At 39.7% G+C, this 21,567-nt stretch overlaps 12 protein-coding genes across 12 annotated transcripts; 4 read left to right on the top strand and 8 right to left on the bottom strand.

Moving 5' to 3' along the window:
- Positions 1-120: 120 nt before the first annotated feature.
- On the top strand, positions 121-1,103 carry JH06_3676 (proteasome activator complex subunit 3; the record flags this gene model as incomplete). The annotated part of the gene is made up of 3 exons (XM_014673398.1): positions 121-318; positions 349-879; positions 909-1,103. The coding sequence occupies 3 exons, from the start codon at positions 121-123 to the stop codon at positions 1,101-1,103; spliced, it is 924 nt and encodes a 307-aa protein (XP_014528884.1).
- A 237-nt stretch (positions 1,104-1,340) lies between these two features.
- JH06_3675 (hypothetical protein) lies at positions 1,341-2,503 on the top strand (the record flags this gene model as incomplete). Its single annotated transcript, XM_014673397.1, has 7 exons — positions 1,341-1,381; positions 1,414-1,637; positions 1,669-2,019; positions 2,050-2,170; positions 2,201-2,224; positions 2,254-2,372; positions 2,403-2,503. The coding sequence occupies 7 exons, from the start codon at positions 1,341-1,343 to the stop codon at positions 2,501-2,503; spliced, it is 981 nt and encodes a 326-aa protein (XP_014528883.1).
- Positions 2,504-10,302: 7,799 nt separating this feature from the next.
- JH06_4766 (40S ribosomal protein) lies at positions 10,303-10,806 on the bottom strand (the record flags this gene model as incomplete). The annotated part of the gene is given in 3 exon segments (XM_014673400.1): positions 10,303-10,540; positions 10,552-10,720; positions 10,755-10,806. 3 exon segments carry the CDS (start codon positions 10,804-10,806, stop codon positions 10,303-10,305), a joined length of 459 nt encoding a protein of 152 aa, XP_014528886.1.
- A 129-nt stretch (positions 10,807-10,935) lies between these two features.
- JH06_4767 (hypothetical protein) lies at positions 10,936-11,387 on the bottom strand (the record flags this gene model as incomplete). The annotated part of the gene is made up of 3 exons (XM_014673401.1): positions 10,936-11,001; positions 11,034-11,317; positions 11,348-11,387. 3 exons carry the CDS (start codon positions 11,385-11,387, stop codon positions 10,936-10,938), a joined length of 390 nt encoding a protein of 129 aa, XP_014528887.1.
- Positions 11,388-11,730: 343 nt separating this feature from the next.
- On the top strand, positions 11,731-12,777 carry JH06_4768 (ribokinase; the record flags this gene model as incomplete). Its single annotated transcript, XM_014673402.1, has 4 exons — positions 11,731-11,806; positions 11,837-12,135; positions 12,165-12,500; positions 12,532-12,777. The coding sequence occupies 4 exons, from the start codon at positions 11,731-11,733 to the stop codon at positions 12,775-12,777; spliced, it is 957 nt and encodes a 318-aa protein (XP_014528888.1).
- Positions 12,778-14,103: 1,326 nt separating this feature from the next.
- On the bottom strand, positions 14,104-14,472 carry JH06_4769 (cyclin-dependent kinase regulatory subunit 1; the record flags this gene model as incomplete). The annotated part of the gene is made up of 3 exons (XM_014673403.1): positions 14,104-14,227; positions 14,262-14,384; positions 14,414-14,472. 3 exons carry the CDS (start codon positions 14,470-14,472, stop codon positions 14,104-14,106), a joined length of 306 nt encoding a protein of 101 aa, XP_014528889.1.
- A 149-nt stretch (positions 14,473-14,621) lies between these two features.
- JH06_4770 (hypothetical protein) lies at positions 14,622-15,015 on the bottom strand (the record flags this gene model as incomplete). The annotated part of the gene is made up of 4 exons (XM_014673404.1): positions 14,622-14,674; positions 14,706-14,784; positions 14,816-14,875; positions 14,974-15,015. The coding sequence occupies 4 exons, from the start codon at positions 15,013-15,015 to the stop codon at positions 14,622-14,624; spliced, it is 234 nt and encodes a 77-aa protein (XP_014528890.1).
- A 340-nt stretch (positions 15,016-15,355) lies between these two features.
- Positions 15,356-16,430, top strand: JH06_4771 (CMP-sialic acid transporter 4; the record flags this gene model as incomplete). The annotated part of the gene is made up of 5 exons (XM_014673405.1): positions 15,356-15,376; positions 15,406-15,650; positions 15,680-15,898; positions 15,935-16,037; positions 16,062-16,430. The coding sequence occupies 5 exons, from the start codon at positions 15,356-15,358 to the stop codon at positions 16,428-16,430; spliced, it is 957 nt and encodes a 318-aa protein (XP_014528891.1).
- Positions 16,431-16,469: 39 nt separating this feature from the next.
- Positions 16,470-17,555, bottom strand: JH06_0940 (hypothetical protein; the record flags this gene model as incomplete). The annotated part of the gene is given in 2 exon segments (XM_014673396.1): positions 16,470-17,436; positions 17,452-17,555. 2 exon segments carry the CDS (start codon positions 17,553-17,555, stop codon positions 16,470-16,472), a joined length of 1,071 nt encoding a protein of 356 aa, XP_014528882.1.
- A 71-nt stretch (positions 17,556-17,626) lies between these two features.
- On the bottom strand, positions 17,627-19,856 carry JH06_0939 (sulfate transporter protein; the record flags this gene model as incomplete). The annotated part of the gene is made up of 11 exons (XM_014673395.1): positions 17,627-17,824; positions 17,855-18,012; positions 18,042-18,392; positions 18,423-18,602; positions 18,633-18,701; positions 18,733-18,829; positions 18,861-19,391; positions 19,421-19,490; positions 19,545-19,585; positions 19,616-19,714; positions 19,746-19,856. 11 exons carry the CDS (start codon positions 19,854-19,856, stop codon positions 17,627-17,629), a joined length of 1,905 nt encoding a protein of 634 aa, XP_014528881.1.
- A 169-nt stretch (positions 19,857-20,025) lies between these two features.
- JH06_0938 (hydrolase) lies at positions 20,026-20,807 on the bottom strand (the record flags this gene model as incomplete). Its single annotated transcript, XM_014673394.1, has 5 exons — positions 20,026-20,244; positions 20,295-20,462; positions 20,492-20,549; positions 20,584-20,688; positions 20,719-20,807. 5 exons carry the CDS (start codon positions 20,805-20,807, stop codon positions 20,026-20,028), a joined length of 639 nt encoding a protein of 212 aa, XP_014528880.1.
- A 198-nt stretch (positions 20,808-21,005) lies between these two features.
- JH06_0937 (ribosomal protein L22) lies at positions 21,006-21,476 on the bottom strand (the record flags this gene model as incomplete). Its single annotated transcript, XM_014673393.1, has 4 exons — positions 21,006-21,119; positions 21,151-21,282; positions 21,316-21,390; positions 21,420-21,476. 4 exons carry the CDS (start codon positions 21,474-21,476, stop codon positions 21,006-21,008), a joined length of 378 nt encoding a protein of 125 aa, XP_014528879.1.
- Positions 21,477-21,567: the final 91 nt, after the last annotated feature.

Raw genomic sequence — 21,567 nt, 5'->3', positions numbered from 1 at the left:
ATCTATCAACCTTTGAAAACCTTTCTATCTACGTATACTATAAACTTATGAGTATGTGGTAATTAATGAAAGAACCGCGGGATTGATTATGGCTTGTTTTCTTTATATCAAGACACTAGTATGGCTCTTCCTCTAGGAGATGAAGACAGAACTATGTCTTCTTCTCTTGAAGACCATAAGGATTCCAGAGTTCTTCAAACCTCGGAGGAAACGAAAGCAAGGATTACTGATTTAAATGAAAAACTAATTCAGCAAGGAGAAGATGTGTTCTTCAAGGAACTGCCTGTAGAAGTCTTGTTATTGACAGAACGTATTAAAGTGGATAATGGATGGATGGATAATCAGTAGAATGAGAGTTTGTTTTCAATGTCATCACAAGAATTAGCAAAGGAGTTGTATGGAAACATCCATGAGTTTACAGACCGCCTTGTGCATTGTAATGACCTGAAAAACGAATTTGTGAAAAGTACTCGTGGCAGCTATGATTCATGGGTGAAACAACAGAAGAAGCGAAGATCCCAAAAGCGGAATTCATCTGTATTAGACATCAAGGAACCGGTAAGAGATGAAAGTTTCACACTTCCAGCAGATTGTTCGATTCCTCCCAATTCGGTAGGTTTGCATAGATGGATTGATACACAGAAGCTTGCTGAGTTATTACGTTTTGTAAACGACGAAATGACAAAGGTGAGTCGGATGGTCGTCGCAATCAAGTTATGGATCTCTCTCAATGTTCCTCGTATCGAAGATGGAAATAATTTCGGTGTTTCTGTTCAGGAGGAATATATCGCTAATCTGAATAGCATGGAAGGTGCGATTTCCAATGTCGTCTCCTTCATTTCCAATTATCTCTTGAATCGAGGTGTTTTGCTCGGAAATGTAATAATTCATGAAGTTTTATGAAATAGTTGATTCGCTTTCCTGATGTGGAAGACTTACAATACATGCTTGCTAGTTATGATGAATGGTATATTATGCAGTTTCGAATGAATTTAATTGATTGTCGTAATTCTCTGGCTCTGTTGTATGATCATATTGGAAAGAATATTAACTGGTTGTATGTTCCACGCATGGAGAGTGATGTGCAACATATGTTCATTTAGTTGACTCATTGTTCTTTGTTGCAAAGAGATAAGAAACTCGTGTTTACAAATCGAGACTTTTTTAGGAGAACAGAATTTGTTCCTCTTTTTGTCACCGTAATCACAGCATCAAACTCTATCCGAATAACTCAGATATGAGATTGCTTCTATGTTTCGCGCTATGTAAGCGAAAATGGCTTAGTTCTTACATAGTCTGTCTATTTCAACTAGGAAGGACACAAAGCATAGCAACTAAACATGAGAGGTACTCAGGATCATCAAGAAGTGATTTTGATAGTGTAGGTGTTCGGTGATGAACTGACTTACAGAGAACAGGCTTGACTACTGATAGAAGAAAGTCGCCTGATTATGTTAATGATAATTCCAAACATCGTTTACAACTGTTGTTTAATGTTCTCCAGATTGAACCAACCCATATTAGTTTAGATATTACCGTTTCATCTCCTTCAATAGTGTGGTGTGGTGCCTGGAAAGTTGGTGAAGACATTGATGTGATAGACTTACAACGCCGAATAGAGGGTATCAGGATTCGAAGTGATATTTTAATCATTGGAGTCACGAATAGGACGGAAGACCTACTCACTATCAGATCTGGATCCTTCAACAACCTATGAAATTATGTGTACTGGTCATGACCTCTTAAAGAAAGATGAAAAACCAATTGTAATGAAACAAGTAGTTATTACCAAAACTGGTCGATTTGTTCTTCATTCTGGATATGTTCGTTCTGATGAAGTGTACTTCCGTGTTGACAGCAATCTCGATATTCCATTTCACTGCAGTCTTTTCGATAGTAAGGGGATTGAAGTGAATTCAAAGGATTTTAATGCAACCTCGACATACTGTTCATTTCCAGTCAAGAAGCCAGAAACATTATATAGAGTTCAATGTATTATTCAGCATGCAGATGGCAAAAGTGAATCTTAGAGTTGTAGTTGATGTTTAGTCTTTTTCAAATCGAATGCTATTCGTATTGAGCAAACTAACTATGCATGGATTCACTGGATTGTGATCATCCTGACACTTCTTATTATATTGATTATGTTGACAGCATTTATCCTTTGGAGGTAGGGAATGAGAACCGATCTTATCTGTAGGAGGAGTGTGTCCTTGCGTGCAATGTTTGGTTGGTTCGATTCATTAACTGTAGGTATGAACTAGATGATGCTGAAATTGAAACACTTCTGAAGAAGACCATGGACATTCGAGGAACTCCAGGTTTATCTTCTGGACATATTGATTCAGAAACTGGAGTAAGGTGTAAGAAGTGTAGGAGAATAGAAAGGCAATTAACAATAGGTGGTTATTTTAATCCACCTTCGGCTACTGTCTGTAGGGACTGTAATAGCCTTCTTCGAGGAAATGAGTTATTTTCCTCCTTTTCTCGCAAAGCGTATTAGGTAGATTCTATCTTGTTTGTTGAAGAAACGATGAATATAACCGATTAACAGTTGATTTAATACCAATGAGCCGATCTCGTCGTTCTCCAGCTGTCATTTCTCTCGTTTGGCCTTCTGTCTTTGCTACCATCCTCGATTGCATTTCACTAACCATCTATATCTTAATTTTAAATTCATTTTCAACTTTCACATCATCAGGAGTGATAGAAATCACTGACGGTTTAAGAGGTTCCATACAAATTTAATAGATGAAATAAAAACAAATTCGTAAAAAGAAACACAATATAAACAATCAAATAGATACTACTTTTCATCCGATTTCACTTCAGATTTACACATTGGAATACTAGCAGGAGCCATCGGCATTTCAATACTCCAATTCATTCTATTCATCAGTCCTACCCTCAAACCATACTCTCGCTCAAACAGGATTTCCTCCGATTTCTCCAATTCCCGAAGAAGTGATTGTACCTCTGCAGCATGAGTTCCAGTTTCGGTCATAATTTGTATCATGGTTTGTAATCGTGTGGCATATGCAGCCACTTGCCTATTAAGACTCGATTTCAATGTGTCCAAACTATAATGATTCTGAGCCAGAGCCTCATTCAGCATCTGGGCAGTCATAATAGGGACAGAAGAATGAAGAATCACTGACTGTGAGGAGGTGGGTGTGGTGCGTAATGTGATATGTGAAAGACTACCCTGATCATTGGGGTTGAGTGTACGAAGCATGAATTGCCAGGAATCTCCATGCTGAAGTTCAAAGGACTGGAGTTGAGAACACCACTTATTCGTGAGAGTCTCGTCAGATAACTCCAGGATAAGTGGTTGGGCATCTCCTGCACTCAATACTAGTCGTGTAGACTGACCTTTAATGATATGAAGTCCTGGGAGAAACACACGTCGACAGATCATCCGAGAGTCTTCCACATGGTACATCCAGAGATTCCACTTGCTCAGAAACACACGGGCATTCACAGTCACATTAGCAAATTGAACGGACACTTCAGTATTCTCAAACTCAGTTGGTAGCTCTGCCATTTCACAAGTCAATACACGCTGGAGACGCGACTCCAGTTCCGTTGCTGCTAACCACTGCAAGTAGATATCTGGAAGGGCCAAGATACCAACCAATAGTCGAGGAGATAGGCGATTAAGGAGGCTCCAGCCATCTCTACACATCACAAAATCCATCGAACCTTACCGACTCCGGCTGAGGAGAATATGAAGACAGTCTGTAGGAGAGTATGGAGGTGTGAGTCCACTTCGATTGATATTAAAGAAGGAGATCATGCGAAGCATGCACTGCAGCGTATTCTCGTCAATCCGAAGACGACGTGGACCACTGAATGCAATCACGGTTATACAGTTCACAAGATAGAGAAGCAACTTCTGTGTGGATGCATCTTGACGGCCTTTCTCCACAGTATCCCGAAGAGTCTTAGATAAGCGATCAATCAACGAATTCACCGACAAATTCTGTCCTAATGGACTACCTAAAAAGGCACATTTTTTGTCAAGGAGTGTCCAGAGAAGTTCAGCCGCTGTTAGGCGTAGCTATTGCTAAGGGACATTCCATATGCTTACAGCATCATCATGACTACTCATTGCCAGAAGGATAGGAAAGAACACATTTCCTTTTACAATTTGAAGAGCGCCAGCACCCACATGAGCTAGAGTACAAAGGAGACGGAACACAGTATTCAGAGGAGTGACATCTGCACTGTTAATGGATGAGTTGAAGTCGGTAGCAGGGACTCGATCATGAACATATGTGAGAATCTTGCTTACAGCCATACGATCATCACTAAGCATCGCATTCTAGAGGTAAGATTGAGTACGAATCATACTGTGGCTGGAGCATTGGATTGGAGAAGTGAAAGAAGACATTGGATACTAAGATCTCGTGTTGAATACGGGATCCACGGGGATCGAGCGATACTTAGCAAAATCGAAGTAATCCCATTCTGAAGGAGGTGACGACTCAAATGGATTGTCTACAACTCACAGGAGTTATAATCCCTTACTCTGCATCGATTCAGTGACTCTGAAAGACTCAACACAATCTGCAACACGCACTCACTGAAATACAACCGTTCAGATCTCGCAGAAAATTCTCGGAACTTTCCATACGAGATTATGACATTGGCCAGCACCAATAACCGTGGAACTCCGAACTTGAGTAACACTTCTTGCTCATTGGAGATCTGCTTCTGTTTGTCATCTCCATATGCATAACGCAAGAGATACGACATAGCGTTGTCGCCAACACTCCCCTTCACACTCTCCGATCGTTCGTTGTCAACTGCCCACAGTAGAAGGCTCATTAGCTGATGGATGTTACATCGAGCAAGAGCAGAACGACCTTGACCACCCCACAATGCTCGGATTTCTTCGCCGACGAAACCAATCAAATTCGCATGTTGACCAGGTGGGAGGGAGAAATTGTAAATACTGAGAAGAATTTCAATTCCATTATTTGTCGTGAAAACGGTTCGAATCTCGTCATCATAATCACAGAGAAGAATTATAAGATTTGTCAAATGGAAGAGTGTAAACATACTGGAGTGAGAAGATGGAAGAGTTTGAAGGATGGATTGAATGGAATGATATAATACTTCCTCTTTTAGGAATTCCATAATTTCCTCATCTTTCTTGGCTTTGGTATGAATGAGGATATTACAGAGGAGTTTACAACAGATGATCACTCCCGTAGCATCAGCCTGAGTCATGAAACGAACCATGGAACGAAGATCAGCAACAGTGATGGTTTGAGCAAGGAAAGGATTGCTACTACAGACAAGGAGACATTCGTACATGTAACGTGTGTAACCCCAAAGCAAGCGTTCATGGGTATATGTGGTTCCTGAAGAACTGTTGTTCAATCGATCAATTCGACTTGCACCACAGCAATAACATACTTGTTCGAATTGAAGTGAATCACAAAGACATATTGGGCAAATCCAATGACCTGAATGAAGAGAGTAGAAGACTTGTCGAAAGAGGTGTTCTTCTGGTTGTACTTCATCAACGAGCTGATCTGTGAGATGATGGAATGCTTCAATAAAACGTTGGAAGATTCCAACAGAGAGTGTGTGTGCAGCTGAAGTAAAAATATGAGAGAGAGCTCGGGCTGCATGAACTCTTGTCAATAGAGAGGGAGATCGAAGGAATCCAATGATTTGTAACGCATTCTCATCTGTCAAAGCTGCTGCTAACATAAAGTCTGGTTGACCCCAATGTTTGGGACTCTCTTGATCTGTAACAGAGAAGATAGACGTATAGTCAGGCATGACAGGTCCAGCTGAGTCACAACGATCAATGTTCTTCACAGTATCTTCAGAGGATAAAATTGGAAGTCGATGGTTAATAACAGAAGAGAAATACTATGAGTGAACAGTCATGATGATTCTAACTCGTTCCCATTCATAGTAATCACGATCATTCGAAAACCTGAATAGACGATATGTCTCACTCTCATATCGAGAACTTACACGAATTCCATTTGTTCGAGCTTCATCAGGATTCTGGTCTAACTCGACATCCTCCAATGATACAGTTTTGTTACACAGATAGCTCGTGGTCTAGGAATAATAACACAAATTCGATTCTACTCGATACAGAAGAAGTCGGTTTCGATCCAACACCATACTGTATAAGGTCCAATTACTTCGTCGACTGCTACTACGACATTCAATTCGATCGGTTTTGATTGGTAGATAGATAAAATCACGTGCTGGAGGAGCACCAACACTTAGTCGATCAGCAAGTAACTACCCTTCAGCAATAGAATGAGAACGTACCTTTAAGACACACACAATAACAAGAGGAATATCAACAGAAAGAAGGAGGAAAAGAACATCATTACTGAAGTCTTGAAGAGTTGATTGACTGGATGTCTCTGTTACTACAAAGAGATACGAAAGAAGAGTTCTAGCCCGTTTGATAATGGAACTTCCAACTCCTTCGTTGGGACTGTAGATACTCTGCTCAATCAGAATCCATTGACAGACTTACTCGACCTTGAGATAGCTGAACAAGAGATTGAAGAATGCCTTGTGTATTCTGAACAAGTGTGTTCTTACCAAGATCACTCAATACAAAACTCTGAAGAGCAAAGAGCATTGCTGACATGGTATGTTCTGGATAGGAATGGAGCTCACATAACAAAGCAGGGAAATCACTGAGTTTGGTAATGAATATCTTACGATACTCCTCTTCTTGAGCTAACAGTCTATAAATCACTCTTTCATTCTATTCGTACCCCAAGAGATATGATGTACTCTCCATTAAGAAAGGAGATCGAAGATTCATTTGCTGAATCATTCGACTCAAATCCACTCGAGCGAGGAACTCTGTTCGTAACTGAGGACAACGGAGTACAGTAGCACCAACAAGAATATACAGAGCTCGGGTTTCTTCAGATGCGTCTCGAGATTCCATCATAACTCGAAGAATCTTCAGTGTGGTGACATCCTCTTTGTCATTGAGATGCCACAGATCAGAAATATCTCCTTGGAAACGCCGGAAGAAGTTCAACAAAACACATCCAATTGCATAGAATGAGCCATCATCAGCAACACGCTGTTCTGAAGCATTTGTCTTCTTTGATTTGGCATAGCCCACAGCTGCAAACAAATCTTTGATGACCTGATCTCGCCAAAGTTGATCACATAATCGTTCACTCTCACAGTAATGACGAAGTACCTGGCCTAAGCGACGAAGAATGCTGTATTGAAGAGATAGTGATTCAGTTGGATATGCCAGATTTCCAGCGCGAGTCAATACCGAATGCAAAATCTGTAAGGATTCTGTCATTTCAGCATACTGTTGATAAAGAAATGATTCGGATGAGGAAGTTGGTGTAGTCAAAGACTGTGCGGAATCAGAATATAATGAATGAAGGGGTTCTTTTGAGAGATGCTTGATAGCAGAGGCAGTATTACGATATTCACTCTCCTGAATAGACTTCATTGCTGATTGCAATCCTTTCTCACGATTCTTAGTATATACTTGAGAACGTGATAAGAAGTCATTCTCAAAGACTTCAGATGGTTCTTCATCACTTTCTTCACCTGATTGGGATCGTGAGAACACAGAACAAGTGGACATGCTACTACGGAAGGACAAGGACATTAACGACATTGCTCGTTGTAAGCCTTGTGGATTACGAAGTACTGGATTGATTTGATGTAACAGATCTGCGATACGATGATCCAACTCTTCTAATGCACGGACTACAGCATACGGAGCAGTAGTATCAACCAACTGAAAGATTTGATGGAATGACAAGTCATGAACAGACTCCTCCTGACCGTACAACAGATCGAGAATCTCATTACTACGATGAATAGGCTGACCATCCATTGACTCATCATGCTGAAGTGTTAACAAGAATTCTAATACTCCTCCTTGTGTGAGTTGCTGAATCATTGAATGACCGAAACGACATAACTGTCGAAGAATGTGATCAATACTTCGTAGAAGTAACAATCGTTTCAATTCCGTGTATCGACGATTATAAACACTCACTAACACTTCAATCTTGAAATCTGAGAGAAGACTGATACTGTCAGAAGATAGATTCGAAATTAGTAATTCCATTAAATGAATCATGACTAGTGCGATCGACTGATACTCTTCAGCATTCAAATACTCTATTAATGTAGAGTAAAACCAGGAATAGTCGGAGTTAATTTGAGCCACAGCATAGTTATAATAACAGAGCTAATTATGGAATGACCAAAATACTCTTACATTATGTAAACACTGAACCAAATAGATTCGGATATTGAGAACCAAATCTGTTGCCTCAATCTTTGTCAAATATCCTATGAATTATGGAATTCCAGAAAATGTCACGATATACAATATCTTCTTGTTTCTTGCTTACAAACGGAATATCCACATTTACAAGGACATTCATAATATCTGGGAGCAAATCACTCTTCATCAGCAATTCGCATCCTTCAGCTGTAATCGATGCGAGATGTAACAAGCGAGCGATCTATCCATGAGAACAAGACATAGAATCCACATAAAGATACATCTCGGGAACAACGATATCTGTGTTGAGGATCTGTTTCAATGACTGGAGAATATCTGGAGTGATCTGAATACAGTCTTCTTCACAGATCTCAAATTTCAAATTGTAGAATGGGACTATTGGTTATCAAGGATCACTGAACATACATTCACCACTCGACATATTGGTCAAAGGATACGAATTCACATCATACACTGGAAATTGACTCATTTTCTTACTCCAAATCTGATATGAATCCTCTCTACTTATGATTTTTGGAATTCCAAAAATACGAAGGGAATTGGAGAGCGATAGGTGTTCCACCAGGTAAATAGAATGTGAGTCGATTATAATAGGTTCCATAGTCTGCAGAACCATAAGCAATATAAACCTTATCCAACCCCACTTTGCAATATGGGACCGCATCAACTGTGTCATCGGCATTACGTTTGTAAATATAGAGTAATTCTTGTTTCTAGACATGAATTCTAATAAAAACCATAACCCAAAATACAGCAATGCAATCGATGTACGGATCATTCACATACTTGAAGCGACAACTACACTCTGTAACATCTTGTCGATAGGATATTAGTTGATAGGAAGGCATAGAACTCCAGTAACAGAGATCCGCAAGCATGATCAATGAAGCAAGTTGAGCAGTAGCATTGTGACAGTTTACCAATAGCAAAAGCTCATGAATCGAACAATACTGTAACGTCTCTTCTCCTCCTTCGAGAATGATTTTCTCAATAATACTGTTTCCCAACTGTTGCAACTCTCCAGGAGTCAAGCTGTCATCATCCAGATTCTCTGTGTACATGATAAGTTCTGATAAAATACCTTCATCTCGTAGTTGACGAGCACATTCTTTACTAACCATTAAGGTGGAGATCAAAAACCAACTTGTAGATCATGTAATACAATGCAGTGAGGGCAAAATATCCGTAGTCGAGGTCAGAACGACATTGGAAAACCGTTGATAAGAGTCGATCAAACCAGATAAGAGAAGAAACATGAGAAGCCTCGCATTGACTTACATATGTCGATAGAGCACTTCGATTCGAGCAAGATATGATGAAAATCTTAAAAACCTAGATGGGAAGAGAGAATGAACAATACATCAACAATAATCTGAGAAGAAAAGCTCTTACGATCGGTTAATATTTTTGATAATACAGAGATATATTCTTCTTCAAAACACACTATAGATGATAAATACTGTGTAATAACGGACAATCGTGGATCTCTGGATGATCGCTAAGTAATTTGATCATAAGATTGAGAAATGACTCAATCATCACTTCCTAATCATTAGACGAGAGAAAAGCAAGTGACTCTCTGCTCCATCAACTTCTTTCGCCCAATCAATTTGCTCTTCATGCTCAAACAAGACTTGATTCCGTAAAGGCACCCATCTAGATTTGCTATTTTTCACCATGCTTCGAAAACACTTACACTGAAAAAGAGCCAAATCGTCAGTATCTTCAGATGATAGATCCATTTACAGAGAAGCTACAGAACAAGATTGATCTCTACTGTTCTAATGCATTTTTCCAAATTTCCCGCGGAAGTGACCACTGCTATTATCTCTGAATCTAGTGAGAAACATAATACGAAATGATGAAAGTATCGAAGCTGCTTCGAAGGGACTTCATACTTGAACAATCCAACATCATACAACATCAACGATTACTTAACAAACAATGAGACCAAGTTACCCTTTGAAGAATAACCAACAACTTTTCGTTATCTGGCATGGTCGTTGAAGAACTTAGTTCTCCTTAGGCTGCTCCTTGTCAAAACCGCTGCGGTTGTTGCGGTACTGACGACGCTCACCATCACGACGGAAACGAGGCTTGTCACCATCACGGTGGAAGCGGGGTCTCTCCTCACGAGGAAGAGTGGGGTTCACTCTTCTGTAGGTGTTGGGGACAATGTCGTTAGGAAGGTGGAGGAACTCACGGAGATACTGGAGACCAGAATCAGTCAAGGTGTAGTAGAAATGGCACCTACAATCAACCAACTGTCGTATTCCCACCAGCTGTAGGTCTTGTTGACATATCCACGAGAGCAGAGAGACTGAAGCAGCTTAATGACCTTCAAGTTGCTGATGGTGATGTCTTCTCCGTTTTCGTCCTTTCCGAGCACGTAGGTGGCGTGGACGTCATCAATGGTGGTGAAGACTCCATCTAGAGAGTAAACACCAGTGTTACCACTTCCTACCCTCAAAGAGCTGGCGATACACAAGAAGAATATCCTTTCTATCAACGAGCATTTTAATTCAACAAAGAAGCAAGGGTAAACCAAGTTTGCAATAAATACTAGGGTTGTGTTAATATTACATCGACGATTGCATCCATTCAAAAGAAATACAAGAAATAATTACAAACAAAAAGATATCTATCTAACAATCTTGACTAAAATCTGGAAGAGTCTTCAATGTCTTCTTAATTGTATCCATGGCGAATCCCTGTGCTATTAAACGTCTAGTCATTGTATTACTTTTCCAAGTAAATAGGTAACAAGTTTATTGTGGGACATACAACCCACTTTCCTCAAGGCAACAGACTTACAACATTCCTCTTCACAGTGATAATCATGGATAATTTCCTTTGCGATGGAAGGACTCACACCTTTGGTGATCAACTCAAGATACAGAACACGCTGACTACGAGGATTGTAATCTTGTCGTTGTAAGCAGTACCATTCAGCAAACTGCTTATCATTCAAATATCCTTCTTCCTTGAGTTTGGTAATAGCACTCTCGATCTCCTCTTTATCATCATCTATTTCACAATAAAAACAACACAGACTACCTGGAGATGCTTCATTTACGAATACAGATGAGAAACCCATGTTGGGATGTGATTCTTGAACATGTTTCTTGTAGATTCGGCGATTACTCCGCTTCCTTGATAAAATACTCAGTTTCTGGCGCAGTTCTTTTTCCCTTTCCTTCAGTTCAGTCTCAATCCATACGCATGAGGCCTGTTACTTAAGAGTTTGAGTGCTTGATCATAATAAGAAATAAATGGCTTTCCTCGCATTGAAATGGTGGGTCATAAAGAGAATACCAAATCCTGAACAATAGGAGGTAACAAACCCTACTAGAGCGTCAATGGTCTAATGGTTAGGATTCTACCCTTCCAAGGTAGAGGTCCGGGTTCAATTCCCGGTTGACGCATTTTTGTCTTTTCTGATGTCTTCTCCCATCCTTGTTGTTGGCTCATCCAATGTTGATATGATAACAACAGTAAGTCAGTTCCCACAGCCTGGTTATTGCTTTTGGATGGTTTGATGAATAGGAGAAACCATTTTAGCCAAATCCTTCTCAATCCGTTGTGGTGGTAAGGGTCTGAATCAGGCAGTGGCAATTGCCAAGTTGGTTACTGATCCAACGATATTATCATTTGTTTCTTCTGTTGGAAGTGATCACAATGCTCAAATCATTATGGATACACTAGATCGATATCATATGACAAAAGAAAGCTTGATCGTCAATAGCGCTTACTCGACGGGATTAACGAATATCTGTATCGATCAAAATGGCGAAAATACCATTGTGGTAGTTCCTGGAGCAAATGCTCAATTGATGCCAGAACAAGTACTTTTATGATTAGGGTTTCATTATAGTTACATTCACCTTTGTTCCTACAGAATTGTAAGATCATGGTGCTACAACAAGAGATTCCTCTATCGACTGTAAAGTGGCTTCTTCGTTGCTGTTCGGAAAGGAAGATTATAGCTATTCTCAACCCGGCTCCTGCTTCTCCTGATTTTACTGTAGATATGGAAGAATTCGCTTTTGTGAATGTCCTTATTCCAAATGAAACCGAAGCCAAGTTATTGACTGGAATGGATGAGATTGATCCTTGCCGAGCTATGGACATTCTCACTTATAAATATCCAGATATGATTGTTATTATCACTTGTGGAGATAAGGGTGCTATGGTAGGTCGTCAATCAGAGGTAGAATCATTGAAGCAGGAGTGATATGTAGCGTCGTGAAATCCGTTGTCCTCACATCGTTGCTCGAGACACTGTGGGTGCAGGAGATTGTTTTGTTGGTACATTTGGATATCTGGTGTATCAGTATTTGAAAGAGAATTCGTTTGAAAATATCTCAATGGATCAGCTAGGTGAGATCGTGCAGAAGTGCTGTAATGCAAGTTCATTCAGTGTTCAGTTCGAGGGAGGATGTGATAAGTATCCCACAAAGATCATGGATCTTTCTTCTTTTTGTTAGTGGAAGACAACAAACAAAAGTATGATCTCAATGATTTCTTCGTCTTACGACTCCGTCGACATCTCTTCTATTTGTTATAGTAGCTATCCAGTGTTACCACAGTTCCTCGTCTCTTCAACTCTTGTGGAGGAAGACGATATAGTGTTTTTCTGGCATATTCGGCAACAATTCGTTTCTTCTGCGCTTCATCATGAGGGTTGAGTATTTCTGCTTTAGGATCCAGTTGTTCTACAAATGATTATATAACTACAGGATCCACTTTGATAGTCTAAAAGTCGATTTCGAAGTGGAAGAAGTGACTTATGTGTCAAAGTGGAAGCAAAGAGAGAAGGTAGTTGGGTTTTCTCGATAAGCATTGGTTTGTATTGATGCAAAATGGGTTCGACTCCTTTCAAACACAACATCACATCTGTATTACAACTTTCCAGAGTCATATTCCTCATCATGTATTCTAGAACTGTAGGTGAAAAGGTCTCTCGAGTCACATCATCTTCATCTGGCTTGACTTCGGTTTCTGATTCTGACTCTTCGATTACAGTTTTCCTATTCACAGGATGCCATTCTGGATCGCGAAGAACATAACTACATCAAATCTCTTCCCATGCCTTACTCATAGACATAACTATGAAGAAGTTTATCTGATATTCGTTTCGATAGAGAGCGCGAGAGTCCTTCAAGATCAAATTGAAAGTAGCACAATCCATCTATATGTCAAATCACCTCTAATACTACCTAAAATTTCCAAAGCAAGATCTGTATCAATTGCGGAGACCAACTCTCGTTTATCCTCAGTTGATTTGACGTATTCATTTAGTAGAGGTGTCATATCAGAATCATCCACATCAGTTTCCTCCATTTCAGCTTCCTCATATAATTTTCGTTCACTTTCACTGATTAATTCAGGATAGATGTCGATACAGATCTCATCAGTAAGTGCAGGAATTACAATCATTCGGTGGGAAGAACGATGTAATGACGTTTCTCGATCTAGAAATAGTTCAGAATTCTCACTTCTTACGTCCATTATAACAAGTCATACACAAATCCGTGTTCTCACATTCCAGACACTTAACACGTTGTGAGTATAACGAGATGCTGCAATGACAGCAGTCACATGTATATATCTGGATGACAAGATATATGATCTCTTACAATGGGTGAGTCGGAACGGGATTTCCTTCGATTCTGTCTTGGATTCAACCGAACTTGCATCAAAACTGGTGTTGGAGATGAATGGAGGGAAAAAGATGGAGCCAACAAACACAAAGAAAAGGAAGCACAATCAAGATACAATAAACGAAAAGTGATAGAGTGGAAAGAAAGGAACTACTCAAGTCCATACTCCTTTCTAAACTTTTCACGACCGAGAAGAGCCTTCTGAGGATCCACTCGACCTGTTGTTCCATCGGTACCAATCGGTCGTCGAAACAATAGAATATAGGATTCTGGTCTAAAGTATAAGATGAAGGAATGAGTCATCATACTTATAGATGCAATAATGTTCCCATCCGAGACTCATCTGAATTCCAAGTCCTCTCCACTCATTCTCTGATAGTAGCCGACCTTTCGGAATCAAATTAACACATTCTTTGCGAATAATCACTTGACTAACATGACATGCACTTATCACTCTTACCGATACTCATACTCTTCATCTGTGAATGGTTTTCCGTATGCCTGAACAATTTGACTCATACTAACAAGAACAAATGGGAATGCAACTAGAATTAGTTGGAGGTTATAACCTTTATTCATTATCGAAAGCAAGATTCATAAGATTCGTTGACTCCATGTCCTCAATACCAACAAACATAGGAACAATTCCAGAATACACAAATGATACGTTAGTTGAGCTCCTGAATAAGCGTAACATTGTCTCCCTTGAGAAGAATACGACCTACCACTAAACTCCAAAACACAAACAAAACCCAAATTCTTTCTTGTTTTCATTTTAATATTCACTTCAGAGGCACTGTCCAGCACAATGTTCATGTACTCATCAAAACCCTTCAAATCAACAATTTTTCCACTCTACTACCTTAATTTGTCCCTCAATTCGAATATTTGTCTGGTCAAAGAGCCAAATCTGAACACGCGTCTTGTAGACCAATTAAGGACTTCTAATTCAATGCACAGTCATAGATTGTGCAAATGGAATTCAAAAAAGGATATACTTTGAAGAGCACGGAAGATTACATCAATAGGCTGAAGCATTACCTTACTATCAGGACGGGGCATGTTTGAAAGTCTAGCGATCAGAAGGAATGGGAGAAAACTATCGTGTATTCATGATCCCCGAATCGTTAGTACTTTTGGAATCTTACTTATCGATTGTGGAATTGGAATTCCGATTCTCAGATCACCTCTTTAAATGAGCAGCAAATCGTATCTAAAAGGTGCTGAGTCATTTGGTTTATCGGACTCATGGGAGATTTGCTGCTGAAATCATTCTTGATTGCTTCTTCAATCGTAACACACTCGATTCGCGGAGTTCTCACTGCGGTACACTGCAACGTCTTTCCTATAATCTCTGTAGCTATCAAAGAATGAGAATGGAGAATATGACTATTCTCCTGTTATGGCATCCCTATTGATTGAAGTATGAGTCGGTTCTTGAGTAAAACATAGGCACTGAAACTATTGATATCGTTTGTGATTTTTCGGTACAAAGAAACAAAGGAACCGGAGATCCGGAAGTCGTTTACATTTAAAGAGATTATGATGTGGTCCATTCCTGCATTCCTGTACGCTATTGGTCAATATATGTACTATTATATTCTTTCGATTGTTGATTCACCTGTCACTCTTCAAGTGTTCGGGTCTTTAGAAACTGTTATAGTTGGAGTCTTCTCTGTAGTGATTCTAAAGAAGAAGTACGTTTGTACTGGTCTCTGATTACTAGATTGTCTGGCATTCATTGGGCAGCAATGTTGCTGATGTGTGACTCAGTAGCCTCCGTCCAATTGGCTCGCTCTTCTTCAGATTCGTTTAGTGACTTTCCGATATATCCTGCTGTTCTTACAGTGATTAGCAGTGCTGTGGTTGCAGCTGCTGGAGTGACAATTGAAAAGCTGATGAAATCTCACAAGGATATGTCAATCTTCCAGCAGAATATCTGGCTGTATTTGTAGGAATGTGAGGAAGTTGTGATGATTAGTTGGGGAGCTGTGGTGAACTTCGTCTTCATGTTTATTGAGAACGGTTATTCTTTCATTCACAAGATGACTTTTGACAATTTCAACATTTATGCTGTTCTGACGGTGATTTGGTATGATTGAGTGAAGATAGTAATGTTTAGTACTGTGTATATGGGGTTAATTACAGGAGCGATTTTGAAGTACTTATCGTCCGTTGTCAAGGCATTCACATCATCAGCTTCTCTAGTGATCACATCCATTATTTCGGCATTTGTATTCAACTTGGATCTGTCCCTTCCGTTTGACCTTGCTGTGGTCAATCTGTCTATTGCTATTTACCTCTACAAAACTGCGCCGATTCCCAAAGAAAGTCCTAAACCACTGCCTCTTGCTACGGAAATGGAGGAAATTCCAACAGAAACACCACGAATCGACACGATAGAAGAGAAAGTGATTGCTGATGCTATTGAGATTGGAGAGGATGAAGAGGAGATTCAAATTCGCAAATTCAACTAAGTTTGTGTTTCTTATCAAACAGGAGATGGCTTTACCATTTTATACTCTAAACTCTAATCCCTCAAACTTCATCATTCCTGGAATCTCTGTCTCTTCCATCAAGATCTTTCCATTCACATCAAATACTGTGATGTATGTATTCTGAGTCTGTGCCTCCTCATTCTCTTCACTCTTCAGAGCCACAATAATTTGGTCCTTTGAACCAGGCAGGAATTTGAAGTCAGAAAAACCTCGTGTTGGTGTCAATGGAGTGATGTGCTTCACCTCAATCTTGCTGAAGTCCTCTGAAGCAAAAATCACAGTATTCGAGCCGCGACGTTCATCTTCATTCTCATCATAAGCTTCCTTGCTCACACGACGAGGCAGAATTACCCATTGACGACGAACTGGAGACCAGGTAATCGCCTCATGAATCATATACCCAGGATATGGACATCCAACAGCTTCACGGAGCTTGTTAAACTGATCTGTCCAATCCTCATGTGTCACCACACCATTCCTGTCAATAATGGAAATCCACATATTATTGGTGTTTTTGATCGAACCATCAGGATTGGTGTACTCTTTGCCAAAACTACCTACATACATCTTTCCATCTTTCACTGTAGCCCACTCTGTCTTCTGGCCTTTGTCAGTGTTTCCATCACCCTCCATCATAATATAGCGTGGGATCGCCTTCTTGCCGACAATTTCAAATGCAAGACCCGTACGGTCATCGAAGGTGAACAGACGTCGGTTGAACTCCACCAAAGCACTCAATTCCATTCCTCGACCTGCTTCACTGATCTTGGTAAACAACTCGGTATCGGAAATCCACTGAATACTATACATTCCGTTATCCATTCTCTTCAACTGACCTTTCTTCATCACACTCCGCCATTTTCCTTTCTTGTCTGACTGAACCTTGCTCTTCTTGTCCAAATCGGAAACGATATAAACATCAAATAGACCATTGCGGAATGCATCAGTTCGTAGATTCCGAGACGTTACAAAACCAGAAACGGAGCTAAATAGAAAATACACAATAATGAACCCGCAGAGACCAACAAGCAAGTATACAAAGGTTGGGTACTTTCGCACCACTAATTTCTTGTGTTCTGATCGGAGTAGTGTTTGGTCCTCCATTGTGGTGAAAACGAATTCGGAAATGACTGAGAACCTACCAACTCATATTACGGGAATTGGTCGTTTCTAGCCTACTCCCTCTTTTCGTTATCTTTGTTGACTACTGACTGATATAAAATCTCGGAATAACAAACAATATACAATTGGACAATTGTATTCAGTGACTGATGAATGGGTATCTCTGTTTCTCCATATGCCTTCAGTTTTGTTTCTAATAAGTTCGAAGAACAAAGAATCGCCATTCTTTCCTTATACTGTTTGTACAATTCCTATTTCTAACCAACTCTGAGAAACCTTACTTGAAGCGTCATGATAGCAGATACATCCACATATGCCAGAGACCGCATATCCAAGATAACGTTCTGTTTAGAAGATGCCAGAATTGTATCAACTCGATTTCGATAAGTATCACGATTCACAAAATGTAGACAACGAGGAACAGTAACAATGGAATAGTCTACATGCTAAATCTTTCAGCAATCCTACTGCTGGGTATCGATAATGCCTTCAATTCTTCAACTTGTGTTGGTTGTCGTTTGGAAAGGAGAATAGAAATAAAGAGAAACACAAACGATGAGCAAACGCCACAAATCAATCCAGCTTCAGTTCCCATTGTAACCGTGAAGATGCAACATACAATAAAACACCAGAAATCTGCCCATGATGTCTTCCAAAGAGGGACAAGTTCTGAGAACTGTTTGAAAAGTGATATTAAATTGACCAAGACAATTGCAGCCAAAGATGCATTGGGAATGAACTTGATGACATCCGTAAGAAAGTATAAACAGAGAATAATAAGCAGTGGAGAAATGATATTATGAAGAGGACTTTTGGATTCTAGAGTTCATGACTAGGTGATATACATACCACAAGATGCAGCAAGAGCCGTCCGAGAAAGTGATCCTGCAGGAGGATAACAAGAAAAGAACGAACCAACAATACCAGCACCACCCATAGCTACTAATTCCTGATTGTCATCTAACGTGTAATTGAATCGACGAGCGAAAATTTTTCCTAACGACACTGTAATAACATATCCAACAATACCTAAGGGTCAAAAGAAGCATGAACAAAAACAAATCATTACTGCATTGGGAATGATACGACCCAGATTCTTCATATCGGGAACAGTGAAAGAAGGAAGACCTACAATTCAAAAACAGCAAAAAGATGGAACCAGGTTTGATGTTGTAATCACCCAAGTATTTGAGATTCCAATTTGTATGTAAATCAAATACCCACATGAGGACAATCACAATTACTAGCAAAAACAACTATAGATAAATCAATCCAAGATCGGACTACTTCGACCGGAAGAGGTTTCTTTGGGAGATATTTCTTATTCAGTACCTTCATCAGATACAGAACCACAGTCGCACAACCACCCATCAAGAATGCCCACCAGTTGAACTGGTTTCGCAAATCGGTAAAGAAAAGAGATCGAACAATCTTTAGGAAAACTTGATCCGAACAGGAGACTCCCCAGAGATGTTTTAGTTGGGACCCACCAATGTTGAACGCTGAGGCCGTTGTGAATGCAGTGACAATTGTTTCAGATAATAGTCGCGTCACAATGCCTCCGTAACAAAGACCAAGTACTAAATGAATTACACCACAGATGAAACACAAAGTGGTCACTGCTCCAAGGTAGTCGTCGAAGTTCTCGTCTGGGTTGATATAAGACAGAGAACTACTCACCATCATAGAGACCAGAGCAAATGGACCAATGTGGACCTGACTCGAGGTGCCCAATAAACCATACATAAAGACGGGAACAATACAACAATAAAGTCCATAGATCGGGGGTAAGTTTGCCAACATAGCATATGCCATTCCCTAAAGAAAAAGAAACCCATAAAAACTACTTGGGGAATTGCCATAACACCCACGGTAAGACCAGCTGTTATGTCATAGGACAAGTATGATTTCTTATATCTGTATTATGAATTGTTATAAATAAGTGACTACGATGGAATCCATTTCAAGAACGGGAGTTTCTTTTTCAAGTAGGAGCAGCAAGCAGACGCAGGCTAGAAATTAATCTTCCAAATAAAACAAACGCTCTGTGGTTTCTTTATATCCACTTTCAATTCTTCTGGCTCATCATCCTTGTCCTTCTTGCTTTTCACTGGAGATATATCGTTTTCATGGTGCTCAACCTATCAATGATAGAGCCAAAAAGAACCAAACAGGAGTTGAAGAAGAAGCATTGTGTATATTGGTGGCTGAATTCGGTGAAGGGCCTGTACCATCGTCTTTCTGTTTGTGAGATAACTTGTGAACACTTACTAGATCCCCCATTGTTATTGAAGTTTCTGTGTCATTAGCGGGAACAGACTCTGAGTCTATATAATCAACACGAATTGAGGGTCCATACTCATTATCTGACACGTAATATTACTGTTTCTTTGACCTTTTGATTATCAAAAGAAACCCTCACCACTGAACATGCAAGTATGAAAGAAACAATTCAAATAGAGCAACTTTCCAACGCCTCCTTAAACATAAAGTACAATTCATCTAAGGACCGAACGATCAAACTAGGTGGACAGACATATTCAATCGTTGGCTTCTTGGTAATCAGAACTGAGTTCCACCCAGCACACATTGCACCAAGTACATCAGTCTCATATGAATCTCCAACATGAAGGTAGATTCGTGGATCAAAGACTCCAATAATCTCAGAAACCTACAGATTGATAGCTTGATTCCAGTCAGTACCATATGAAATGGAATTACCGAAGGTTTACTATCTCCACAAATCTCTGGACTCACAAACGCATCAATGAGTGAATTAATACTTGGATGGTTCGATAAATCCGATGTTCCATTTGTAATTACTGCAATCTTATATCCGTTCTGATGTAACAATTGTATTAGTTCACATGCATATGGCATTAAGGTAGTCTACAAAACAAATCGAATGATATTTCTACCTTTCTTCGTTCGGTTCGCCACACATCGAACAACTCATCAACAATCTCTATAGGATATCTATGAACTAATTAAATAATATTCATTTCAATACGATGTTTTCCTCACGTATTCAGCAAGAATCGATTTCCTAAGTAGTCCGATATCCTTGCATCTGTTTCTACTGTTTACCACTCTTTCATTCAATGCATCTCGAATTCTATTTCTGATAGAAGTAACCTTCGATTACTCTTCTGGATAGGCAATACCCAAATTGGGATATTTCGAGGTTACATATTCAAAGAAATGAAGATCCGCATTATCAACAGCATCATCCATATAACACAGAGTTAAGTCAATATCGAATGATACCACACGAATCTATGTAGTTATTACAATTGTTAGCGTCATTTACATTTCGTAGAAACCTCTTCACTGTATCAGTTAGCATTGTTAATGAAAATCTACCATTCAAATGGCAACTCTCTCAGTTCACTCAACAAACAATCTGATGAACCATCAGCTGTACCAACCCACTTATTCCTCCTTAGCAAGACTGAAGTAGGTAAGCTTGTAGCCGTTCTTTCCGCTAGCAATCACACGGAGGTAATCACGAATCTGCTGCTTCTTGAGGTACTTCTTGGTGAGGTACTACAAATCAACTCCAATGACTCTCTACAACCTTCAGGTATCTCTTGGAGAAAGCAATAGTAGCAATCACGGAGAGCTTGTCATCACCAGTAGAAACGGTAACGGCACTTCCCATATTGTTCAGCTTGTTGTCGACCTTAATATGCTCCTTCAGATAGTTCTCCTACCCAATCAACCGCTTCTATGCACCACTCACGAAGGAAGTCATATCCATAACCTTATCCTTGACAGGGACAGAGCAGTCAATCGTAAATTCAACCTTCTTAGCAACCTACAGGCGTATTAGCTACACTCATCAACAATAAAGGAAATAATCAATAGAATGCCTTTCACAAGCAGATTACATACAGTGGCCATGATCAAAACGTATAGCTGATGATAATTGTATCAAGAAACCAAGCCAGAAATTGCTTTCCCCAAAACCTCACTATTCCCGTGGTTATATTGT

This window comes from Blastocystis sp. subtype 4 (genome assembly GCF_000743755.1).
Source record: "Blastocystis sp. subtype 4 strain WR1 chromosome Unknown seqid_0044, whole genome shotgun sequence".
NCBI lineage: Eukaryota > Bigyra > Opalinata > Blastocystidae > Blastocystis > Blastocystis sp. subtype 4.
The sequence above is the reverse complement of the archived record's forward strand: the minus strand, read 5'-3'. Positions and strand labels throughout refer to the sequence as shown.